This window comes from Clytia hemisphaerica, unplaced genomic scaffold, assembly GCF_902728285.1.
Source record: "Clytia hemisphaerica strain Z4C2 unplaced genomic scaffold, Clytia hemisphaerica genome assembly, whole genome shotgun sequence".
NCBI lineage: Eukaryota > Metazoa > Cnidaria > Hydrozoa > Leptothecata > Clytiidae > Clytia > Clytia hemisphaerica.
Window position 1 is genome coordinate 1,983,054 of NW_027104356.1, and position 25,019 is coordinate 2,008,072.

General features: G+C 36.4%; 2 protein-coding genes across 3 annotated transcripts in view; one reads left to right on the forward strand and one right to left on the reverse strand.

Annotated features, from left to right (window-relative positions):
• The window catches only part of LOC136818311 (solute carrier family 2, facilitated glucose transporter member 3-like), a 26,283-nt gene continuing 1,264 nt past the window's right edge, over positions 1–25,019 (forward strand). The window contains exons 1-11 of the mRNA XM_067074693.1: positions 1–202; positions 15,348–15,487; positions 15,977–16,107; positions 17,007–17,131; positions 17,373–17,506; positions 17,670–17,814; positions 18,045–18,100; positions 18,338–18,400; positions 19,012–19,122; positions 19,552–19,656; positions 24,502–24,705. Coding sequence (XP_066930794.1) covers positions 112–202; positions 15,348–15,487; positions 15,977–16,107; positions 17,007–17,131; positions 17,373–17,506; positions 17,670–17,814; positions 18,045–18,100; positions 18,338–18,400; positions 19,012–19,122; positions 19,552–19,656; positions 24,502–24,705 — 1,305 coding nt within the window. The 5' untranslated portion in view covers positions 1–111. The remainder of the gene's footprint in view (positions 203–15,347; positions 15,488–15,976; positions 16,108–17,006; positions 17,132–17,372; positions 17,507–17,669; positions 17,815–18,044; positions 18,101–18,337; positions 18,401–19,011; positions 19,123–19,551; positions 19,657–24,501; positions 24,706–25,019) is intronic.
• The window catches only part of LOC136818215 (uncharacterized), a 12,547-nt gene continuing 7,181 nt past the window's right edge, over positions 19,654–25,019 (reverse strand). The window contains exons 1-4 of one of the 2 annotated variants that reach the window (XM_067074579.1): positions 23,715–23,921; positions 21,652–22,966; positions 20,915–21,467; positions 19,654–20,779 (exon numbers count right to left, since the gene is read on the reverse strand). In XM_067074579.1, coding sequence (XP_066930680.1) covers positions 20,653–20,779; positions 20,915–21,467; positions 21,652–22,966; positions 23,715–23,891 — 2,172 coding nt within the window. In that variant the 5' untranslated portion in view covers positions 23,892–23,921 and the 3' untranslated portion in view covers positions 19,654–20,652. Of the gene's footprint in view, positions 20,780–20,914; positions 21,468–21,651; positions 22,967–23,714; positions 23,922–25,019 lie in introns of those variants that run through there. The other variant, XM_067074580.1, reaches the window with a different exon arrangement.

Consider the following 25,019-nt stretch of genomic DNA (forward strand, 5'->3'; position numbering starts at 1 on the left):
ATAGTACAATGGAACATAAGAAATAATGTCGACATAATCTTGTTTATGTCTTGTGCGTCTGACAGAATTCATTCTCGTTACTGTTTTTAATATTTTTTCAACATTATTAACATGAGTGAGGGAGAAAGTCAAAACTTTGCCGAGGAGACATCCCCGTTCCCCAATTATTCCACCATTATTGATGCATCCCAAGAAAGTAAGGGTAAGCTTCCTCCTACACTCTTCTTCTAGACTTTCACAAATAAATCATTGCATTGTGTAAGAAATATTTCATGATTTGGTAAAATTTGGTGGTTTTACAATATAAAGGGGGTTGTACTTTTACGGTGTGACGGGATCGCCCCTTTTTGGACCTACCCCGGTGGGATGGAGGTCCTATAAATTAACCTTTGTCCGTTCGTCCGTTCGTTCGTTCGTTATTAGCTTTCCTCGTGATTGGCTCATTAATTTTTTCTGATTTTTTGCACAAAGATGTGTAACTATAAACCCTCGAATGTGACGGAGCCCGATTTTCGAAAAAAAAAAATTGGGCAAATTTGGGCCAAAAAACGGCTAAAAGACAGGTTTTTGGACTTTTTGAAAAATTGGATCATTAACTTTTACTGATTTTTTGCATGAAAGTAGGGTACCATCATAGGTAAAATATGGCTCAAGCAGATTTTTTCAAAAAAATTTTGTTTGCCTAAAAACGCATGTCTATCTATAAGAACCACTATTATTAAGCATACATCAATGTTCTTAGCCAAATTACTCAATTTTTTTATGAGATAAATGTTTTTTTTGCTCATAAAGTCTTGAATATGAAAGAATATTTCAAGAGCATGAAATTTTGGTTTCTAAACGTTTTTTTATAAGAAACAAACGACTAATTTTGATAGATCGTCACTATTTGTGTTCCTGAATGATTGTTTAATGGTCACGCTCACGTAGATATCAATTATATATGTGTTAAATGCATAACCAGGTAGGTCCATAAAAGTATCCCTTGTTTGGTACGGTATTACGGGATATTCCAGTATTTTAACCTCTACACACCGGTGTTATTAGTGACGGTGTTATTTTTTTTCTTTCAATTTTCGAGATTTCGGAATTTGGCCAAAATTTTGACGGGAAAACGGTATTTCGAACCCCTACAAACACCTCCCTCTATAATAAAGGCCTGAGCGCTTGGTTGAAAGGGTATAGCACAACCTCGTCCCTATGCCCTCTTTTTTAATCAATGAGAAGTTAGTCTATTTTATTAATTTCGCCTTAGCGAAAGTATTACGATAGGCATTCAGTGGCGGTGTCATCGGACGAAAAATTAGAAAACGAAAGTACTTGTAGTCCAGGGAAAGTGTGCATCAATTGTGCGTTTTTGACTAGAAAGCATGAAATTTGGTACAGCGGTACATTAGGAGGTAAGAAACATTTGATGCCTCTGACCCACTTCCGGAACACCTGTTAGTGTATTTTACAGACCAAAATGCCTCCCAGGCAAGAACAAAATTTTTTATCTTCAAAGCATGTCATATGATATATCGTTTGAAAGGTTTTCTCACACTGATTCTAAAAAACATCACAACATATATCTGAAAATGGACTGGGTCCGAGTTATGAGCTACGGAAGTAATTTACAGACCAGTCTGCATGCCCGAAAATTTTTTTTTATTTTTGTCCTAAAACATGTCATATCATATACCGTTGGAAAGGTTTTTTCATACTGATTCTAAAAATCATCATGATATGTATCTCAAAACGGACTGGGTCCGTGAAATAAGCCATAGGAGTAATTTACAGACCAGAACGGCTCCCGGGCATACAAAAAATATTTTTATCTCCAAAACATGTCATATTATATACCGTTGGAAAGGTTTTTTCACACTGATTCTAAAAATCATCAAGATATGTATCTCAAAATGGACTGGGTCCGAGTTATAGGCCATGGGAGTATTTTACAGACCAGAATGGCTCCTGGCCCACAACTCGGACCTAGTCCATTTTCCGATACATGTTGTGATGTTTTTTAGAATCTGAAAAAGCCCTTCAAACGGTATATAACATGACATGTTTTGGAGATAAAAATATTTTTTGTATGCCCGGGAGCCGTTCTGGTCTGTAAATTACTCCTATGGCTTATTTCACGGACCCAGTCCATTTTGAGATACATATCATGATGATTTTTAGAATCAATATGAAAAAACCTTTCCAACGGTATATGATATGACATGTTTTGGAACAAAAATAAAATTTTTTTTTGGGCATGCAGACTGGTCTGTAAATTACTTCTGTAGCTCATAACTCGGACCCAGTCCATTTTGAGATACATATCTTGATGATTTTTAGAATCAGTGTGAGAAAACCTTTACAACGATATATCATATGACATGTTTTGAAGACTAAAAATTTTTTCGTGCCTGAGAGGCATTCTGGTCTGTAAAATACACAAACAGGTGTTTCGGAAGGGGGTCAGAGGCTTAAAATGTTTCTTACCCCCTAAGGTACCACTGTACCAAATTTCATGCTTTCTAGTCAAAAGTGCACAATTGTATTCATTTTTAGCACACTTTCCCTGGACTATTGATACGGTGGACGAACTCACTAAATTTAATTTACAAATTACACGCTCGTATAACCACGGACGATTTTCGCGCGTTTTCTTTGGATTACGTCATATATCTTTGTGTCTTTAGCTTCACAGTTTGGATTTTTTCTTTATTTTCTTATAAGCATATACTTTATAAGAATCAAATCAATAACTCTTTATATACGGGGATATACCTTTCGGTAATTAGTTCTTACAAAGTAAACAAGGGATGGCCCACAATATGAGCATATTTATTTTTCTTATAAGCATATACTTTATAAGAATCAAATCAATAACTCTTGATAGACAGTGACATAATTTTCGGTAATTAGTTCTTACAAAGTAAACAAGGGACGGCGCACAATATGAGCACATATATTTTTCTTACAAGCATATACTTTATAAGAATCAAATCAATAACTCTTTATATACGGGATATACCCTTTGGTAATTAGTTCTTACAAAGTAAACAAGGGATGACCCACAATATGAGCATATTTATTTTTCTTACAAGCATATACTTTATAAGAATCAAATCAATAACTCTTGATAAACAGCCATATATCTTTCGGTAATTAGTTTTCACAAAGTAAACAAGAGTTGGCGCACAATATGAGTATATTTATTTTTTTATAAGCATTTACTTTATAAGAATCAAATCAATAAGTCTTGATAGACGGTGACATACCTTTCGGTAATAAGTTCTTACAAAGTAAACAAGGGACGGTGCACAATATGAGCATATTTATTTTTCTTATAAGCATTTACTTTATAAGAATCAAATCAATAACTCTTGATAGACGGTGATATACCTTTCGGTAATTAGTTCTTACAAAGTACACAAGGGATGGCGCACAATATGTACATATTTTATTTTTCTTATAAGCATATACTTTATAAGAGTTCTTAAAAATTAAACAACAATTGTTCTTAAATCGGACTTAATTTTTTTAGCAATTTTAAGCCTCGTTGTTCGTGTAAAATTGTTTCATTAAGGCTCGATGCAAAGTAGATTTCAGATTAGCTTCAATCTCTACTTCTTGTTTTTTCCATGCAGTTCAAATTCTAGGCGAAATTTTCGACTTCAAGTCGTCTTGTTATGTCTATTATTTACGTTTGTTTTGCTTCGACCAATCAACCTCATTTGATAATTATCTGGATGAATCTGGATAAAAGAAGATCTGAACTGCTTAGATAGATGCCTGGATAGATCCTCTTACGAAGCTAGACCATTTTACCATTATATTGGTCATTGCCTTTGTTAGGTTACTCTGATATGATAAAACTTCGCGGGATCGAATTTCGCGGTTGAGCCCATCCGTGAAATTTAAGATTTCGTGGGGACTTGATTCTGCAGTTTTGTGCTTTTTACTGTCACATCATGACCGGTTATTCAAAGTGCCAAAGGGGGATAAGAATTTACTTTAGATTTAAGGGAACCAACGCCAGCCACCTCACTTCGAATAGTCTACATGTTGGTTGTTTAAATAACGCATTATTATTGTAAGCGGTTAGGGTTAGGGTTAAGCGCTCCTTTAATGCCAGTAAACATTCAAAGAGTAGTTCACTTGATTTTTTTTTTGTTTAAAAATAAGGATAAGGCCTTTCTAAGTTTTCATTGGGACTTAATTCGATTAATTTCGCGGATGATATGATGCCCAAAATCCGCGAAATCCGCGAAATTTTATCCCATATGAGTATAAAGTGTGCCACTAGCGCGGAGTAATCAGAATCTGCTCGGAGATAACACTTTCACGGTCGAAATGGATCATGGGTAATCAGGACTGATTGCGCCTCCATTACGGCTTCCCGTTGGCTAGACGCAAAAATCTTCAATTTTTTTCAAAACTTTGGACCAATAGTAAGTCGTTATTAGCGCGCAGTGGTCCTGATTACCCATTACGCTTTGCGACTGTGAAATGGCCTATAGAGTCCGATCTTATAAAAACAATTTTCCATCGTGTTCCGCATGAATGTACTATTAAATTCAAAATTGTATAAAGTGTGTATTATGTTGGGATCCCTATTATGTTATAACATAAAGAAGGGAGGGTTTTCAAGAATTCTAAGACTATAGTATGTTATTAACGGATCTCGTAGTTTGCTTTGGCTGACAGCGACTGAACCACCGAAAGTCTGCAAAAGGCAAGCTGATCCTTATAAACAGCGATCAGGCAGGTCTGTCAGATATTTAGAAAATGTAAAAAGGGATTGTCATCCTTTATCAATATCATAATTGAATCCATGATGGATGAATCAGATATAGAATTGTCCACTGAACAGTCCCAAGCTGTTCCAAGTAAGTTATTTTTGACGAGGTTTACACTTTCAAACAAAAATGTGTGTTATGTTGTGAGGTGAAGGCTTCTTCATATTAAAAGACGAAAGACATGTGTCTATTTTTCAGATCCGGTATGCAGGAATAGTGTCAGGACCTACAGGCAACCTGGTAGGGTTGGGTATGGGTGTAAGTTGGGTGTGGTTACGTATCAGATTGGCTAGGAATTGGGTTATTATCAGTTAGGCTTACAGTGTAGACCTAAAGCTCTAAAACAGCATCTAATAGGACCCTGCCGACGCACCGGACTTAACGAACACCGGACACGCGAAAGTCCGGTGTAAAATGAGAATTTTTTTTACCACCGGACAATCTTTACACCGGACTTAAGGAAGTCGGATGTCCGGTGTCGGAGAAGGATATTTTTTTCCACCGGACAATCAAAACACCGGACGTGACCAGTCTGGTGCGTCCGGTGTTTCTTAATTTTTTGTTTCATAAATGTCCGGCGTCCAAAATTCCCTGTATGCAACACCGGACTGACACCGGATTTATTGCGTCCGGTGTAACGAAAGGATACTTTTTGCCACCGGACAAATACACCGGACAGTCCGGTGCGTCGGCAGGGTCCTCATCTAATAACATGAAAACCAGAAAATGATTCTTTGATGGAAATCAAAACTATAAAATGCACTTACAAACATCAATATGTCAGATCTAACAAAATTAATACGACACTGTCATCATTGACAATAAAACAAAGAATTTTCTGTCAAGAGTCTTGTAATCATTCCAACAACTTCCATCGAAATGATCTGTCACTGCTGAGTCTACCATTTTCAACACGGTCCGAGGATTGAGCTGAGAACGCTCGCAGAACGCCCGCAGAACGCCCGCGATCTCCCTCACGGGTGAAAAACTTCAATCTGTCAATCACTTCTCAAGCAAAGAGTACTCAAAGCGATTCTAGCTTTACAATAGTGCCGTGGATCATCAATGGATAGTATTCAATTATCATTATCCCTTTATTTTCATTCCTAGAACTTTTGCAAAAAAAAGGAAAAATAGAAAAGTTGTATTTTTTACTGCTCTATTCACATACTGAATTTGAAAGTTCTCCTATGTGGCATTTTTTTGCAAACTTAAAAAAACTGATTTTGTCCCGCCTTTGCGAGACTTTGGCTTAAGTGCTTGTGTGCAGCATAGGGTACAAAGTCCAAATATGCATTTCCCGTAGTTTTTGTATGAAGAGTTAGGTCTACAAGCCAGCTTAGGGTTAGGTTAGGGTTGGAGCTCGAAACAAGCACTCTTTAGTGATTTTCTCTTAATACAGTCTGGTCTGCAGTTTGTACAATATAAATAGCCGTCAGAAGCATTATCCTGGCATGAATCCTTGGCGCAGTGTATAAGGCAATGGGTTTCAAAACATTGGAACTTTGCATTTAGTGGGTTCGAATCCCACCGGTGCCGATCTGTCGGTAAGTAATTCAGTCAGTTAGAAAACATAGAAAATAACTCACAAAAAAACAGAAAGTCAGAAAAACTACGAACAAGAGACTGGAAAGTACGAAATAAGTCCAGATCTGTCTTTCGTCTTTATGAAGAAGCCACGACCATGTTGTGAAGCCTGAAGCTTCTTGCTTTTTTGATATTTTGTAGCTAGCTCTATTATTTTGCTCAGTCATGTAAAGTTTGCATAAGATTCCCTTTTCCTAAACATCTTCAAATCCAGTCGGTCACTTGGTCGGTCGGTCGGTAGTAAATTTTGTCGGATTTTTAAGATCTAGTAAATCCAGATGAATCAAGTCGGCAATCAACAGAATCTTGTGCCGCCATCTATAATTTGCTAAACAAATGTGCGCGCGCATGTGTTAACCTTAAAGCGGCCCTTATTTTCGGCCCCCAGGGTATTGGCCAGGACCCTGCCGACGCACCGGACTGTCCGGTGTATTTATCCGGTGGCAAAAAGTATCCTTGCCTTTCGCTACGTACCGGACGCACACTGAGTCCAGTGTCCGTCCGGTGTTGCATACAGGGAATTTTGGATGCCAGACATTTATGAAAAAATAAATTAAGAAACACCCGGGCGCACCGGACTGGTCATGTCCTGTCTTCTGATTGTCCGTCGAGAGGAAAGAAATATCCTTCTCCGACACCGGACATCCAACTTCCTTAAGTCTGGTGTAGAGATTGTCGTCCGGTGGTAAAAACAAATTCTTATTTTACACCGGACTTTCCGTTAAGTCCGGTGTTGCATACAGGGAATTTTGGATGCCAGTCATTTATGAAAAAATAAATTAAGAAACACCCGGGCGCACCGGACTGGTCATGTCCTGTCTTCTGATTGTCGGTCGAGAGGAAAGAAATATCCTTCTCCGACACCGGACATCCAACTTCCTTAAGTCTGGTGTAGAGATTGTCCGGTGGTAAAAACAAATTCTCATTTTACACCGGACTTAACAGGGGTCCTTATTGGCCTTACCGCATTGCTGAATTTTGACATGAAAATTTCAACAAGGGTACATATAAAAAAAACTTGAACGGGACTCAATGTGGGTTAAGTAAACAAAAAATAATGATTCAAAGACATGCTTCGTTTGCCCATTCCCGCCAAAATATGGGAAAGATCCGAACCTGCGAACCTGTAAAAAAACTTAGACAATTTTACCAACTTTCCGAATCAGGTTTTCTTGTACATAAACATATTTTTGATTGCCGCCTAAGATTCAACTTACTTTTCCTGGATTTTCCACTATTTTTCAAGGCAAGAGATTGGGGAAAGCAGTCGTGTTTAATCCATAAGCATATCGTGAGATTGTGTCACTTGCATCAGTGGAGGCTAACATGCATAGCCCTCAAATAAATGACCTGGCTGGTCATTAAAATACAAAGTTAAATCAAAACAAAAATGTTAGAGTAGAACTGCAAATGAAGCTGCATAATAGTTGTATTTTAATGACCATCCAGTCCATAGTTTCTAGAGGGGTCAAGACCCCCCAGGGAGAGTACAATTTAGTGATTGATTGATAACTTTGGTATGTATTTGTTTATGTTTGATTTTTTATTTCGAAGACCAGCCTACAGCTATGACGAAATTAGAAGACGCATGTTGATATTAGACGATCCTACGGTATCTAAGAAGACCCCCCCCCGTTAGGTAAGAAGACCCCCCTTAACTGGTAACCCCCCTTAGGAAAGTCATAATTTTAACACCCCCCTTGCTTTTGATTCATCAAAACCCAAGACCCTCCCCCTAAATGTAGGGGGGTAGAAACTATGCCAGGTTATTCATTTGAGGGCTATGCATGTTAGCCTCCACTCATGCAAGTTACCTGATCTCACGGTACTTAAGACATTATAACATCTGTAAGAGTTATACTGTCAAGTAAGATCCTATGATTAACTTTTGACAACTGTCTGACTTTTGAGCCACCAATGAAAATCATATTCATGACCAGTCAGGATTAACTGCCTAAAATAATAGGAACAAATTTTTCGATTTCAAAAATACTCTTATCTAGGATATAGGTACTTATTTAGGCATATTTTTTATTCTAAGGTTAGAATATTTTAGAGATTTTTATTTTACACTAAAACTAAAAAAAGTCGCATGTATCAATTATTATCTAATGTTTTCATTCAGTATTTTTCTAACTGTGTTCTAAATTTCAGAAAGATTCGTCAATGCAGTATTGAATTATTGCATTTTATTAAAGTTTCCAGGCAGATTCCACTGCTTATTATATTAATGGTCTATTTACACATCAAATCCCGTTTTTTAGTAAAGAGAGCCTTAAAATGTTCCTATTTAAGATATTTTTTACAAAAGATAAGATTTTCCAACCTTCCACCCTGATGTTGACCAGTCTGGACCAGTGCTGATTTTTGGAAAAAGAAACCACTTTGTATTATTACATCTATTAGTCATAACTTGAACTTACGACTTTGTTTTGAAATGAAAAATTTGGAGAGGAAAGAAAATGTTCCTAGCTTAGAATAAAAAATGTCTTAGGAGTATTTTAGAAATCAAGAAATTTGTTTCTATTTAGGCGGTTAATCCTGACTGATGACTACACAGTTATACCAGTATTACAGAGTTAATCACATCATAGTATTGTTAGGTCGTGGCTTCTTCACAAAGGCAAAAGACATATCTGGACTTATTTCGTACTTTCCAGTCTCTTATTCATACTTTTTCTGACTTCCTTGTTCTATGTGAGTTATTTTCTATGTTTTCTAACTGACTGAATGAATTTACCGAATGATCATCACCGGTGGGATTCAAACCCACTAAATGCAAAGTTCCATCATTTGGTAACCCAATGCCCTATACACTGCGCCACAGACTTGTGCCAGGAAAGTGTTTCTGAAGGCTATTTATATTGTACAAACTACAGACCAGACTATATTAAGAGAAAACCACAAAAGAGTGCTTTTTATCAAGCTCCAACCTTAACCCTAAATGATAATAACCCAATTCCTAGCCAATCTGATACGTAACCACACCCAAACTACACCCATACTACACCCATATCCAACCCCACCAGGTCGCCTGCAGGTCCTGACACTATTCCCGCATGCCGGATCCGAAAAATAGATATATGTCTCTCGCGTTTATGAATAAGCCTTCACCGTATTGTTATGGTATCAACCAACCTTAATGTTCAGAATTTTCCACAAAATAATGATGACAAACCAGAACCTCGTTCAGAATTCAACGCATTGAATTTTTTCTCAGATGAAATTGAATGGAAAAAGCTGAAAAATGACATGAATCAAATTAACTGGAATGACAAATTAAGCAGTGATGATCCACAAGAAATCCTAGAGATATTCAACCAAATTTGCCTGGACAAATGTGAAAGCCATATTCCAGCTCGAACAACCAAGGATACCAAGAAAAAGTCTAAATTTGATAGATATCGCCGTTCACTCACAAAAAGGAGAAGGAAAATCACAAAACGACTAACAAAATGCACATCACAATAATTAAAGAAAGGCAAAATAACAAAGGAACTTCTTCAAATAGAAAAGGACCTGCAAAAGTCTTTCAAAGATTCCAAGCGCTATAGGGAAACTAAAGCAATAAACTCAATAAAGAAAAATTCAAAGTATTTCTTCTCCTATGCAAAAAAGAAATCAGAGATAAAAGCAAAAGTTGGCCCTCTCATGAATGAGAATGGTAAACTGACACAAAGTAATAAAAAAATGGCTGAAATCCTATCAAAGCAATATGTTAAAGTCTTCAGTGTTCCAAAACCAGATAAAACAACACAACGCCAAGATAATGGAATCAATGTAAACAACATCCCAGACCTTCAAGTCACAGAGAATGATCTTCTCAAAGCAATAAATGAGTTATCTCAATGTGCAGCTCCTGGTCCTGACGGCCTTCCTGCAATTCTCTTAAAACAATGTAAAGAAGAATTATCCACTCTCCTCCAAGCCTTTAGAAGTGGGCGCTCATATGTCTAAGTCAATTACTTGAACAATATGACTTGATATTGAATATACCTTAAGTGGATTAATTTTCGCGTGGACTTTTTTTCGCGAATCGAGAATCTAAAATTTTCGCGTGGACAAAATTTCGCGAATCGGCCACTTTTTTATCTAATTTCTTTCATTTTCCTAGGGGTTTTTGCAAAAACTCTGATTTTAAACTTTTCGCGAGGACTAAATTTCGCGAAAATGGCCAAAATTCGCGAAAGTCGCGAAAATTAATCCACGCGAAATTTTATCCACTTAAGGTACTTGAAGAAGAAGCAAATGCAGATGTTGTCTACCTGGATTTCTTGAAAGCCTTCGATAAAGTTGACCATGCAATTGTCCTACACAAGATGAAGCAACTAGGAATTGATGGAAAAATACTACAATGGCTCAATTCAAGCAGTCAGTGCTTGTAAATGGTGTGAAGTCAAAACCACAAGATGTCTTATCAGGAGTTCCTCAAGGAAGTGTCCTGGGTCCTATACTATTTCTTATACTCATTGGCGATATTGACAAAGATATCTTAAACAGCTTTGTGAAGTCCTTTGCTGATGACACCCGTGCAACAAAACAAGTCAAGACAATTGAAGATGTTGCCTTACTGCAATCTGACTTTGAGATCTGAGAAAATTTACAAATTTACAAATGGACAGACGACAATAATATGATACTTAACGACATAAAATTTGAACTCTTGGGATATGGTCAAAATCAAATAATCAAGGACCAAACAAACTAAACATCACCATCAGGCAATATCATTGAAAGAAAAATTATTGTAAAAGATTTGGGAATCCTGATAAGTAACGATTGCTTGTTTAAAGAACAAGTAATTTCAACCATTCAAAAAGCAAAAAATTTACCTCATGGATACTGCGAACTTTTTCATTGCGGTCATTTGAATGTATGTTGGTCTCATTCAGAGACTTGAAGACATTCAAAAATCCTTTCTAGAAGGATAAAAGGCACCTCAAACAATTATTAGGAGTGTCTCAAGCAATCCAAAATCTTTTCCCTTCAAAGGAGAAGGGAACGCTATTGCATCATCTATGTTTGGAAGGTGTTAGAAGGGATAGTACCTAACGTGAATAGCAGTATAAAAGCTTACGAAAATCCCCCTGCTCGGTCGGCTGTGCCAACTGTCTATCTCCAAGAATCAAACATCCAAGCTTAGAGATTGCACTCTTTCTGTACAAGGTACAAAACTATTCAATGCAATGCCAAAGAGCATAAGAAACTTAAAAAACACTCCAACTGAAAAATTTAAAAATGCCCTTGACACTCATTTAAAGTTGATCCCAGGGGAACCCCAAATTCATGGATATACTGGTGCATGAGAGCTAATTTAAACTATACTTGACATGAAAAATATCTGCTGAGATTATTTTTCCCTCAACAGATTGATCAAACAGAGGCGTGGTTCATCAAGAATCTTACCTGAGCACTTTGCTCGAACTCCTACACAAGTAACACAAGTAAATAATCCATAGATTTATTAGGTGAATATTGCAAAAATATGTTGCTGCTATTGTTTTCAAAAACCTGCAAAGCTTCTGATTGGTCAAGCGCTGAAATTCTATTGTAATGTCGCATGACTGAGGTAGGATTTCCTACCTAATCTTGGTACACTTTTCAGCAAAAGCACAGTATCTAGCCCTTTGAGCTTTGTAAATCTATGCCACTAAATTGAACTTTCCCTATCATGTCACAGATTGTTGATATATGAGAAACGTGAAGTGTTATTACTGATGTTTGAAAAGAAAACTTTAACAATGTAGTCATCACTAAAAAACTAATTAGCATGCTTTCAACAAAGATATCCAAATCAAAACAACATTTTGCACGCAAGGAATTTTTTAGTAGAATTTTTTACCGTGAACCGAAAATTTAAAAAAGAACCCGGTTTCCTTTTGAATTTTCAATATGACCAGGGGGAGTCGGTAGACATATATGAGTAGTAAAAGGATTTTTACGATTTTTTACATACCACCACCCAGACTCTTGGAAGGAGATGAGCTGGAGTTCTTACAAGATGCTTAACTGATTGGTTATTTTTTAACAATAGGGATGACGCGTTCTTTAGAAAAAGTAATAAAATCGTTTGTCTCAACATTTAACGACCAACAGAGTCATCAAAAATGATTATTTCTGTGACACATTTTTCACTTAGTGCAAAAATTAATGTTTTGCCCTTAGAATTAGTCTTTTTTATATTGACAAAAATTTTTGAGTATTTGTGACTCCCCAAGCGATTTGAAGTACATAAAAGTCCGATCGGTAAAAAGACCGATCTTCTTTGGCCTCTACTTGACCGGTCTTTTTACCTTTTGGGCCGCTCGGATATTGAAGAAGGCCGATGCGAGGCCGTTTATTAAAAGCGGCCACAGTGAAGCGGCCACATAGTAAGTTTTAAGCCGCTAACAGCGGCCCTTATCGGACATAGCGGCCACCAGCGGCCATTAGCGGCCATTAGCGGTCATTAGCGGCCATTAGCGACCCTTAGCGGCCATTAGCGGCCCTTAGCTTTGTTTTTTAATTTACTTACATTTTCAAGTACATTTGGAACAAAGAAAGATTTTTTCAGAAATCAAAAAGGGCAAAACAAAAAAAAGATAAAAGGGAGGGCGCTCAAAATAAAGAAGGACCTAAGAAGCCATCAAATGTTGTAAAATAAAATGAAATGATTGCTTCCCCAGTAGAGAAGGGGGAAAGCTTCCAAAAGGGCATCTTGCAGGCTTTGCTTTCTTATAAGCTCCTGATTTGTCACAAGCTCCTGATCTGTGATGTTTCGAATGCTTGATGCAACTTTTAGAATGCGAGAGAGAAAAAGTGAAAATCACGTGAAAAGAAAGAGACACACTCAGAAGGAGTGTATTTCATCACTATTTTTGGTAAAAGTGATAACAGGAAGGAAAACACGCAGAGGGAGCTCAATGTAAACAAACATTTAGTAAAAGTCTGCACTCTGCTTCGTTCGTTGTTATGATTTGAAAATAAATGTAAGAGAGCAAAGTATTTCGCTATTCAAAAATACTAGATAAACAAATTCAGAATATGTAAGTAGTTAAAAGAACAATTTTCAAGACAACCCTGTCTCACCACGAACGATCCTTTTGTTAATATCCCCGTCTCAGTCAGTGGAATTCTCTATTATTATTCTAGACAGTGTAAAATTCTTTATAGCCGAAATTCGGTAAAACTTTAACCGAATTCCACAAGCTTAAGCCAAATTCAATAATTACTTTTACCGAATTAGTTAAACTTTTTACCGAAGCGATTCGGTTAAACAGCCGATTTTACCGAAATTCGGTTATATTTTTTAGAAGATCCCTAAGATATAAGCGAAAAAGGATTATTTAGTTGAATACAACAAGGATTAAATAATCGAATATGGGAGATTAAAAATAATTGAATATAGGAGAATAAATAGTCGAGTCATTAATCAAACTACATAAACGAAAATCGATTATATCTTTGAGAAGATCCCTAAAGAAAGCCGCTAAATAGGACGCTGGCCGCTAAATAGACCGCTGGCCGCCAAATAGGACGCTGACCGCTAAATAGGCCGTTGGCCGCTAAATAGGTCGCTGGCCGCTTGGCCGGTCTCTCGATCAAGAAAAAGCCTCTAATAGAGGCCTTGAGGCCGTTCTTGGAAAAATTCCATTGGCCGCTTCATGGCCGATCTTCTAAAATGTTAGGCCGCTTGAAATTTCACTTCGCCCGCTATGAGACCGGTCTTTTACCCGCTTTAGCCGATCGGACTTTTGTGTACTTCAAATCGCTTGGGGAGTCACATTTTTTGTTTGCAGCAAACAACTTTCCAACAGAAAATTTTTTTAAATTATTAAAATTTTCAGATTTTTTCAGAAAAGTCATCCAAAAAATTAAAAGAATTACAAAAATAGCGAAAATTTGCTAATTTTACCAGTTTTAACTACCCAGGTAGTAAAATTTTTTCAACACTTAACACAAAGATACCACCCATTTTAGTATTTAACTACCCTGGTAGTAAAAATTTCTTTCGATTTTTTATCACACCACCACCGTAGTAAATGTTATTATGTCTGAGATTTTACTACCAACCCCCCCTGATATGACTGCCATACTGGCCATTAGCGTGGGCCTCTTAGCGCCTAGAGCGTGTGTTTGTGATAAACAAGGAAGAGGAAACCAGGCTGACTAAGGGTGCAAATTATTCATGTCACTTGAAGCGTAATAAAGTTGTACAATTTTAATGATGGGCACAAGAAAGTTTATTAAAGTTTGCATGCGTTTTATGTTTCATACGTTGTGTAAAATTGCTTACTGTATAATTTGGCTGCTTTTTTAATTGAAAGAATTGCAATGTTTACTGAACTTTTAGTTTGATGGATGAACTTGTTTGATAAGAATAATACCAAGAATTTCATTCAAGGTTTATTTTGATTATTTTACAGGTCTGATGTCGACTTTAAAGGAGGGGTGTTAATATTAGACTATTCTACGGTACTTTTGAGCAGCTTTTAGAGGAAGACGGTGCCATCAAATTCCATCATAAAAATCTTCAGTTGTTAGCAATAGAACTTTTCAAATGTAAAAATAATATATTAGATATAACTAAAGCCAATTTCATACATGATAAAAATATTAAAGTAAATTGCAAAACACTTTACTTCAGATCAAGAGAAATAAAGTCTGTTTATTTAGTCCCTTTCACTTTTTGGGCCAAAAATTTGGGAATTAATCCAGGATGAGTATAAAGATATAGTTAAGATCTTAGTATTTTTAAGGAAAAGATGAAGCAGTGGAGGCCTACATCATGCCCATGCAGAATATATTTGGTTGGCTTGGCTTTTTGTAATTAACCTACAAATTGTAAAGTAGCGTATAAACTTTTATTAGTCCTTGTTGCTACCTGTTTGTTAACTTGAAATAAACTATTACATACATATACATCTTAAATTAAGCTGGATTCAGGGCTTACAATCAAGTTTATAAAATTTTATTTGTGATTTATTAATCTTTTTTCTTCTCTAGTGCTGGTGGAACCGTCAAATTCATCTACTGGTAATAAAGGGAAACTGACATTTCACTTGGCATTAGGAGCGATTGTTTGTTTTGCTGGTTCTTCGCTTCAATTTGGTTACAATCTCTCTGTCATCAATGCACCACAATCAGTAAGCATGAAGTACCTTGTTATTCTTTCCACAACAGAGGCCATGAAAATTCAAAAAATAGAATAAAGGGGTTGTACCTGTTATGTGTACGACAAAAATTGTTTGTGCTAATATTCTTGAAAAAAATCCAAAAATTGTTCTAGAATTTCCATTTACATCAAAATAAAGCATACAATCAATACATTTATTGGTAATAGATGCGTTAACCATAGAAATAATGTTCTCTCAATGCTGTAGTGTAATTGGCCAAATTTAGTCTCTGGTAAATTTAAGCTTTTGCATATGAGCTCAGATGAGCTTAGGTGCAAGGTTTTAAATCTGTATATCTGTGTAACTATAAAGAATATTAGTTTTATTTTATTTAGTATTTTCAACACTTGCTCTTCTTGAGGTCAGATCTCTGATTTTCATCATATAATGATTTAATATAATAAGCATTAAAAACATTTGGATAATGCATAACGCTGAAAACTCATTTTCAAATTTTAGGTGATTGAGAAACATTTTGAAAATGTCAAGAGGTTTAAGGAGTTTCTTTGGCCTTTTGCAGTGGCAATATTTGCTGTTGGTGGCATGGGAGGTGCATTTATTGGACCTTACATCGCAAAAGCTATTGGCAGGTATTTCACACTTCTTTCCTTTTAAATTAAAGTATCAGTAAATAATAGACAAATTAAATCTATTAATAATGATTTATCTAACCTAAAAAAATATCGAGACCCTAGAACACTTCATGCAGCTTCATCCTTCAACTTTGGGAAGGGACTCTAGCTAAATAAAAACTTTTTATAGATTCGGAATAGTTATCCAATTGACTTGAAGTTTTGTAAAAATACATAAACTTGTATCTTTGGTAAAAACTTCTGCATCAATATCAATGTTATCAAAGAACATTTTACAAATGATCCCAAATTATCCATACCCCCCCCCCCCCCGTTGGTACTAAAATCTCAGACATATATATGAATTACTAAAACCGTTTTATAGATTTTTTTGCATACCACTACCCCATTTTAGAGAAGTGGTATTTTAGTAGCCATGTACTAAAATTTTTAGGGACATTTAGACACAGCAGAGACCAACCAATTTTAGTTTTTTTAGGACCTTTTTTCTCAAGAGTGCTGGGAAATTTTCTTTAAATGAGAAAATTTAAATTTCTTTTTAAAAAATTGCAAAAATTCTGAAAAAGATTCAAAAAATCATGAAAACCGCTAATTTTAACTACCAATTTACTAAGAAATGGGTTAAAAGATTTCATATCTGGTCATATAGATGTGGTTACACTTACTAAAAGCCACTGTCTTTAAAAATCAGACAGGGTCAGGAAGTGCCTTTTTCATAAGTGATTAGTCAGTTCTATTTAGAATGTCAAACTTTGCATCAATTTTGACCTGTGGACCAGATAATTTAGATTTGATTTTTTTTTCAATTTTCTTTTTTAAAAGTTAAGTATATGTTCAGACCAATGAGTCACAAATATTATTCTATCCTTATTGCATAAAATTTTCTCCACCCCCAGAAAGAGAACATTGATGCTTAACAATGCACTGGCAATATCTGGAGGCATTTTCCTTGGTGTGACAAAGATGGCTGACTCAGTTACCATACTGGTGATTGGAAGATTTTTGGTTGGTATTAATGCTGGTTAGTGTCATGATATCCTTGTTGTGTATTTATCGTATTCAATTTTCATACTTTTTATGGTGCACCTCTGCGAAAACTCTTTATCTACCCGAGCCACGAAAATGATTTGAATGTTTGTAGAGGTTTGCACTCTGCTGAAAATTCAGTTATTATTGGGAGGATATTGTTAGAAAATGATCATAGAGAATAACAGAATTCTGCGGTAATGTTCAATACTGATGTATTTGTTCTCAACTTTCAGGTGTGAACACTGTCGTTGCACCTATGTATCTTTCTGAAATTGCACCTATAAATCTGCGTGGCTCGCTTGGTACTTTGAACCAATTTGGAATCGTGTCTGGTCTTTTACTAGGAAATATTCTTGGTCTTGGAGAGGTAAGAACTTCTCAGACTTCTTATATTATTTCATTGGATCAGACTAAATTATATTCTTACAAAGCACTTAAATTTGCATCGAATGGGCTATTCTTTGTACTCATACTCCATCTGGAGGTTGAACAAAAAGGGGAATGTCAACCTATTTTGCTTCGTTTTCTAGATTCTTGGTAATGAAAACGGTTGGCCTTATTTGTTTGCAATCACTGGAGTAATCGGTGTCTTGCAGCTCTGCGTGTTACCGTTTTGCTCAGAAAGTCCACGATATCTTCTCGCCATCAAGAAAGATGAAGCCAATGCTATCATTAGTAAGCAGTAACTTTCTCCTTGACCTAAGTTTGAATGCTGCCGTCAATTAGTTCGAAAGGGTAATAGTATCCTTTTGTTTTCACCGTTAACTTAAAGGAAATCTGTAGTTTACCAAAGGCATTTTAACCATGTTTTCTGGAAATGGGGACCTTTTTATTGAATCAACCGATGTAGTCGATTAGTGTTTTCTGGATCGATTGTATTTTCCTTCGACATCCTATACTTTTAGATTTGCAGAAGTTGCGAGGTAGTGATGATGTCCAAGCAGAAATTCAAGAGATAAAGGTACTTTTTAAAGCACGTTTTACTGGAGAACTTTTTCTGTGAAACCCTGCTTACATTGCTTGCCCTCGTATTTAGAAGGAAGGTTCCCGCATTTCAGGTTGAAGTTTTCAGCGATTAAAACTCATAAGAAGTTTAAATAGAAAATTGCCCCCTTGCCCCCCATGCCCCCTATTGCCCCATGCCCCCTGTATACTTATCTGCAATATCCATCTACATTTTGTATGTTTAACTATTTAGATGGACGCTGAGAAGGAAGCATCACAAGAAACAGTCAGCATCATTGAGACTATCTTCAAAAATTCATAAAAAGCGTTAATCATAAACCTTTGTTTTGATTAGTGTTGTTTTGCGAGCTGGCTTTCAACAATTTTCTGGGGGGCAATTTTCTGGGGGGCAATTTTCGGGGGAGGGGTTTTCCGAAGCCAATTTAATTAAATCTATTGTCCTAATCACCAAAAATCAACAGTATCTTTTGTTGATTAGACAATCTTTCGGAGGGGTGTTTATTCTTGCCTAGTCAGCCGGCGAATTGGGCTTTTCCAGAAAAAAATTTGAATATAACATTTTTTGGAAATTTACCTCACGGACATTCACACTTTTGACGCCCCCCCCCCCCCCGGTCTTACCCTCCGGACAAGCATCAGTTGACCCCCTGGACATTCAAATTACCCTAAAACAGCAAAATCACCCCAAAACCGAGCAAGTTTACCCCCTGGAAAAAGTTTTTCAATATCCCCCGGACACTATATCCTCCAGCCCCATGCCAAAAATTTTCTGAACCCATTATCGATTTTTAACATATTTTAAGAATTGAATTAACGAATCCATGCGTGCAAAATGAGCTTATCTTGAGTATCAGTACCCGTTCGCTAACAACAAACAATTCATTTCGAATATCTGTTTTCTCTTAGATTTTGTATTACTCGACAGAATTGTTCAAGGAAATTGGTTTAAGTATTCCAGAAAGTCAGAAAGCATCCTGTGGAGTGGGTGCTTTGAGTGTTATCATGACTCTAGTTTGTGTGAGTATCTTTTGAAATTCCCTTATCACCTGAGTTCACTCCAATCAAAATGCTTTTCATGAAAATTCATGATATTTCATAGAAATCTTAAATTTCTTACATATCCACGCTCGCTGATTCACATTCTCTTACTGGCCTTCCCTTAGGTGTTCAATCTACTGGATATTTTATTTTTGAAAAGTTTTAAAAATTTTTCGAGTGCTCGTGATATATGATATACTTTTAGGAATGTAATTTTGGCAAGCAGCAAAAGTCCTTGAAAAAAATTTTTTTTTGAGAAATTATGTCGGCAAATAGCAGAATAATTGGAGAAAGTTTTGGCGGGATCACACTCTTTCTTATACAATAAAAGACTTGTTTAACCCAAATCAAATTATTTTCCCTTAAAATTTAAATTAACTAGACTCGTTACTTTTCTTTTCTTTTCAGATGGTACTTGTCGATAAGAAAGGTCGACGCTTTTTATTGTTGGTTGGTCTTGGTGGAATGATTGTCCTCTATGCTGTCACCACTGTTGCTTTCAAATACGTTGAGGTATGCTATTTCATATTGCACAACTTTTCTTATTATCAAACTTTGCTCTATCTTTGGTTTTAAGATACTCGGACGATAGTTTTAGACCAGTGTTAGGTATTGATGAATAAAAGAAGCTTACTGCTTACTGTTGTAATGAATTTGAACCAGCAGTTATGTCGAGCTTTTTAGGTCAAATACTAACGAGTCTGTAAAATACCAACGGCGAAGGTGACCGATGGTGACAGACTTGAATTCTGGTAAACTTCTTCAGATTGTTAAGAGCGATCACTGGTCCTATTTTATACTCACAAGCTCCAGTAACTCCCGCCCGACTTTCGACTCTCGGACCCTTCTTAGCGAGACTAAAAACGAGAAAAAATAGGAAAATTTTGCGATTTAACGATCCTTATTTAGACTAATTTGATCAATTTTGACCAAATTTCGATCGTTCCAGGGATAAAAGTTGAAATTATCTTATTTCTCCGACCCTTAGTGGGACTGAAATTTGATTTTATGATTTTTCCGACCCTTAGCGGGACATAGGAAATCCAAAAAAGGTACCCCGGGTAGCTCCTCTATGTTCCAGAAAAGGGGTGTGTATTTTACAGATTGTAAGTACCAAGACTCACCCTTAAACCATTTTCAGCTCTTCTTTCGCTTATATTTGACAAATGGACCCATTTTCAACAACAACAACCAAGTTAACCATTTTGACACTCTCTTCTGTGAAATGCCAACTAAACAGGTGGCTAGTCTAAAATCTTGCTAGTCTTCGTTTATCACTTCTATCACTGGTCTAAATCTAGAGTTACGAGAGGGGGCTTTTATGTATATAAAAGATACTTGAAGAATTAACCGAAACATTACAACATTGTAAATTGGTACAAAACGGTATATATTCAAATAAGGATGATGCAATTCTTATATTCTTTGGAAAAAAATTTATTTATCAATAATAAAGTAATGTATAAGGTAACTATTAAATTTGAAAATATTTGAAATTCGACCCATTCTCTAATCTTTTTCCTCGGTTTTGTCACGTTTCAAAATTGTTACCGGAACACTGTCGTTGACATCGTTTTCTTTGCTATCCATCTCTTCGGGATGGTCTTCTGAGAGATTAGCGAGATCTAAGTTGTCACTGAAATTTCAAAGAAAAAATGATATTAAAATTAAGAACAATTATTGATCCTATAAAATTTTTGATAAGCATAGTAGCAGTTGTTTGTGTTTATAGACAAGCCTAAAAAATCACAATAATATGAATCTGACGAACCTGTAAAAGATGCGACTTTCGTTTTCCCATTCGTCGTCAGAGTTTTCGTCTTCTGACGAGCTAACCGCGATCCAGCTAAAACTGTCTTTGATCACGGCCAAACAGTGGTCGAACTCGGAATCAAGGTTTGATTCTCCATCGGTATCATCGATACTCTTTGTGCTTTCGCTATCTGAATCTGTGTTTTCAGTTTCGACATTCACTTTTTTCTCTTGTTGCCTGACGTCAAGTGGAACTCCGTCCAGAAACTCATCGTACGGTTTGCTTTGTAAGGAAGGTAAGCCCGAGCCTTGTGTTCGTTCGTACTCGAAGATCTTTGCGTGTGCAACATTGAGTTCTCGCTCTAACAATGTAATTTTTTCTTCCAACAACTCAACTTGCCCCTCCTCGTTGGACTTTTCAGTCGATTTACTAACCATCTGAACATCAGCTTCTGAAGTAGAAATACCTTCACATTTGTCCGATAATCCTGATTTTTCTAAGACATTGTTTTTTAGGTTCTGTTTTGTGCGTCCTTGGCAGTACTTATCGTCATCTATTTTCTCGGTTGTAGCTGTCAAAAATTGAGAAAAAATTAAGTTTTAAATTTTTAGCACGTCCATTTGTGATGAATTATAGGAATTGTAATGATACATAACCGGAAAGTTATGTAAATATAAAACTAACTAAAACTGGTTACAGTTGTCAAATGAATGATAAGAATGCAAAAAGAAAATTTTGAAAACTCTCAAACTTACCCATGTTTATTGATTTTCCCTTTAATGCTGTTTCAAATGGGGCAATTTTGGTAGAGAGCACATCCTTCCGATCTGGGGATTCGCTTTGCTTTTGCACCTTTTCTACGCCGGAGCATTTGGACTCCTTTTGAAAATCGTAGATGATCTCCTTAATCTTGTTATTGTTCTCTTTGAGCTCTTGTTCGATTGATATCGTTCGTTCAATGTGTCGATCGTCATCTACGCTCTTGAGAATTTCTTCGTGCTGCTCTTTCTCCTTCTCGTAAGCTTTCAACTTCGTTTTTAGTTTATAAATCTTTGATTTGCACTCAGCATTTTTAAATTCAATAAGTGCTGCTTTGGCGTGCTGATCAGATATTTTATATTCTAAGGCTTTATTAGTAGCTTCTACCAAGTTAAGTCTCATTTCCAGCTCCTCGTTGCGTGAATTTATTTTTTCAAATGCTTCTTCCAGCTGTGACAGCTCTTCTTTGTAATTAGAGTTTTCCTCTTTATACGTCGAGTTTTTACGTTCTGTCATCAGCAAGAGTTCTTTCATCTCACTGATTTGGGAATGGAGTTGCGGATCTTCATCTGAGTCCGTCTCACCGATAAGTCGATCGACTACCCATTTTTTCACATCGTCCTCAAAATTACGTTTGAAAGCCAAGACTTTTTCGGCAACGTAAGCGTCCACATTTTTATAGTCCTCCAGGCTCTTTTCTTCGAGTTGAGAAATTACTACGTCTCTGTTCGTGCACATTTCTTGCAACATCATGACATCACTTTCATATGCGAGGTGGAGGTTTGCGATTTTTTCGGCAGCAGCCTTCTCAATTAACTCTATTGTGATTTTGTAGTCATCGCATTGGTTGCGTAATTTTTGATGACTGTAAAAATATTTTCTGTGCAAATCTCTCCAGTCTCTTGCACTTTGTAAATGTTTCTCGTGCAATTTCGTGTGCTGCTCTTTGATAAATTCTTGGAAGACATCTTTGTCTTTGACCGCTTCCTCAAAGTAGCTCAACTTGGTTTTCTGGTTTGCGATGAAGTTCTTTGCAACCAGAATACATTCTTTTGCTACCACAAGTTCCTTATCACACCTACTCGCTCTTGGTTTAGCAATGTTATCTTGCTTTTTTGCTTCTTCTAAAAAAGCCACTACTCGCTCGCTGACATCTTCGAAAGGAGCCTCGCCAGTCGTTTGAGCATTCTTAAGCTCACTCAATTCTTTCATCAAATGCTCTATTTTCTCGGCGGTACATTCTCTAGCATGAGAACTCTTTCCCTCGCCAAAATCGTTTGATTGGTCGGTTGAAGTTTCGGCGTTAGCCTCCTAGAAGGAAATGGGTTGTTGTTTCAAATAAAAGATTTTTTTTTGCTTCACGTAGAAATAGACAATCAACTGTCTGGCTTTGGTGAGTTATTACGCAATTTATAAAATTGAAGTGTTGTAAAGAATTTTCTAGTTGTATTATTTGGAAATCATTAATATAACGGAAGGTTTCTTGCACATGTAAAAAATTTTCAAGTGATTGGAACCCACCTACTTAAGATCTCATTGAACTCAAAGTAAGTAATCGGTGAAAAATAGTTTGATTGGCACGGAGACCTAGCGTTTCGGTTGACTGATTTGTTTAGCAAAAACTCGATTCTGAATCTCTCTAACTGTATATTACTAGAAATACTAATTTATATCTGTAGCCTTAACCTGTGGCTAGCTTCGTTTGTTAATTTCAGGCCTGGCGAAAGCGCAGGAAGATAGCCTCCCTACTTTTAAGCAAATGAGATTTTGTTTTCAAATTCCTAGCAAGTTTTATCTCATTTTGAGCCTCGAGCCTCCCCACTTTTCAAGTTGTTTGTTACTTTGATTATCTACAGGCACTCTTGTATTAAAATTATAGTACCCAATTTCCCTTACATGGCATGGGTTGAGTCGGGCTAAAGTAAATCAACGTACTAAGTGAATCTTAGAACATGGTGGGAATCGAGCGTACGCCACCTAGAAAGTAGCCAAGAAGGATAATAGACTCGAATAGACTGATAATTATGTTAAAGTATCCGAAACTAATAAGAATTTTAACCTGGCGCAAAGCACTAACTGGCCCTCCTTCCACTTTGACCAAATACTCTTTTTCTGTATCCTCCGTCTCTTCCTTCTTCTTCTTCTCGCCATTCTTACGAAACACTTTACTTGATATCGAGCGCTCTAAACCGGAATCCCTCGCTAAGTTCATCTTACTATCGATTTTTGAATCCATTTTTATTTGCTTATGCGCACCACTTGCGAAGAAAAAACGTTCGTCGAATGAATTTGTCAGATTCTTCCTTGCTTTTTTAAGGAATTATTAACTTACGTTACGTCAGAATCGAATATCTTTTGATTTGACGTCAATTTATTTTATTTATCGTGACTTCTTTCAAAATAAACTTATAAAACTATGGTAACGATGATAATTTATGCAGATTTTGATTACATAACGATGTTGAGCACGTGGATAGTTTTTACTACAGTCGAATGCTGACTGATATTTTCTATTTTCTTGTGATTTCGATAATACAGACTACCGAACGGCTGCAAAAATTTTATTTTTTTCCCCGTAAAACGACGACTAAAAATCCCATTAAATCTTTTGGTCATTGCTGGTTATTTTTCACCAAAATCTGTTTTACAGGTTTGCTACAACCTCGGGCAAAACTGAAAATCAATAATGAAATTCATACTTAACCGGGCCTTTTATGACCATTATCGCATTACTTCTCTACCACAAAGCCTGAAGATTTTGGTTCTCAAAAATGAGTAAACCAAAGTAAGTTATTTTAACTTTAGGAATAATCATTTTAGATCCTCCCTAAACTTCTCAATTTTAGGATAAAAAAGATTGGGCTCCAATCTTGGGAGTGGTGTGCACACTCGGAGCTGTGGTGTTCTTCCAAGCGGGACCTGGAGCTATCCCATGGTTCATTGTAGCAGAATTGTTCTCCCAGAATTCTCTATCAGCTGCTGTTAGTGTTGCTGGACCAATGAATTGGCTTGGAAATTTCGTGGTTGGTCTACTTTTCCCTGTCATTAAGGTAAGCCATCTTGTTTTTCAACCATTCTGACCATTCTGACCATTCTGTACTATAGAAATTATTTTCTTTCACTCTGATCGTCTGTTGAGTTTAGAATCATGGATATCATCATATTCATTCTTCTCTGCACACTAAGATAAGTGCTCGATACTTGAGTCGAGTTTACCACATTAAGATTGTTTTCTGCTTAAGCATTCGTCAGTTGATTAGAAATACATATATTAGACCATTTCTTCAATCTTTATGCAGCCTTTTATTAAGAGTTAATTATTCAAACACTCAAATTGTCTATTGACAATTTGGACAATTTGACC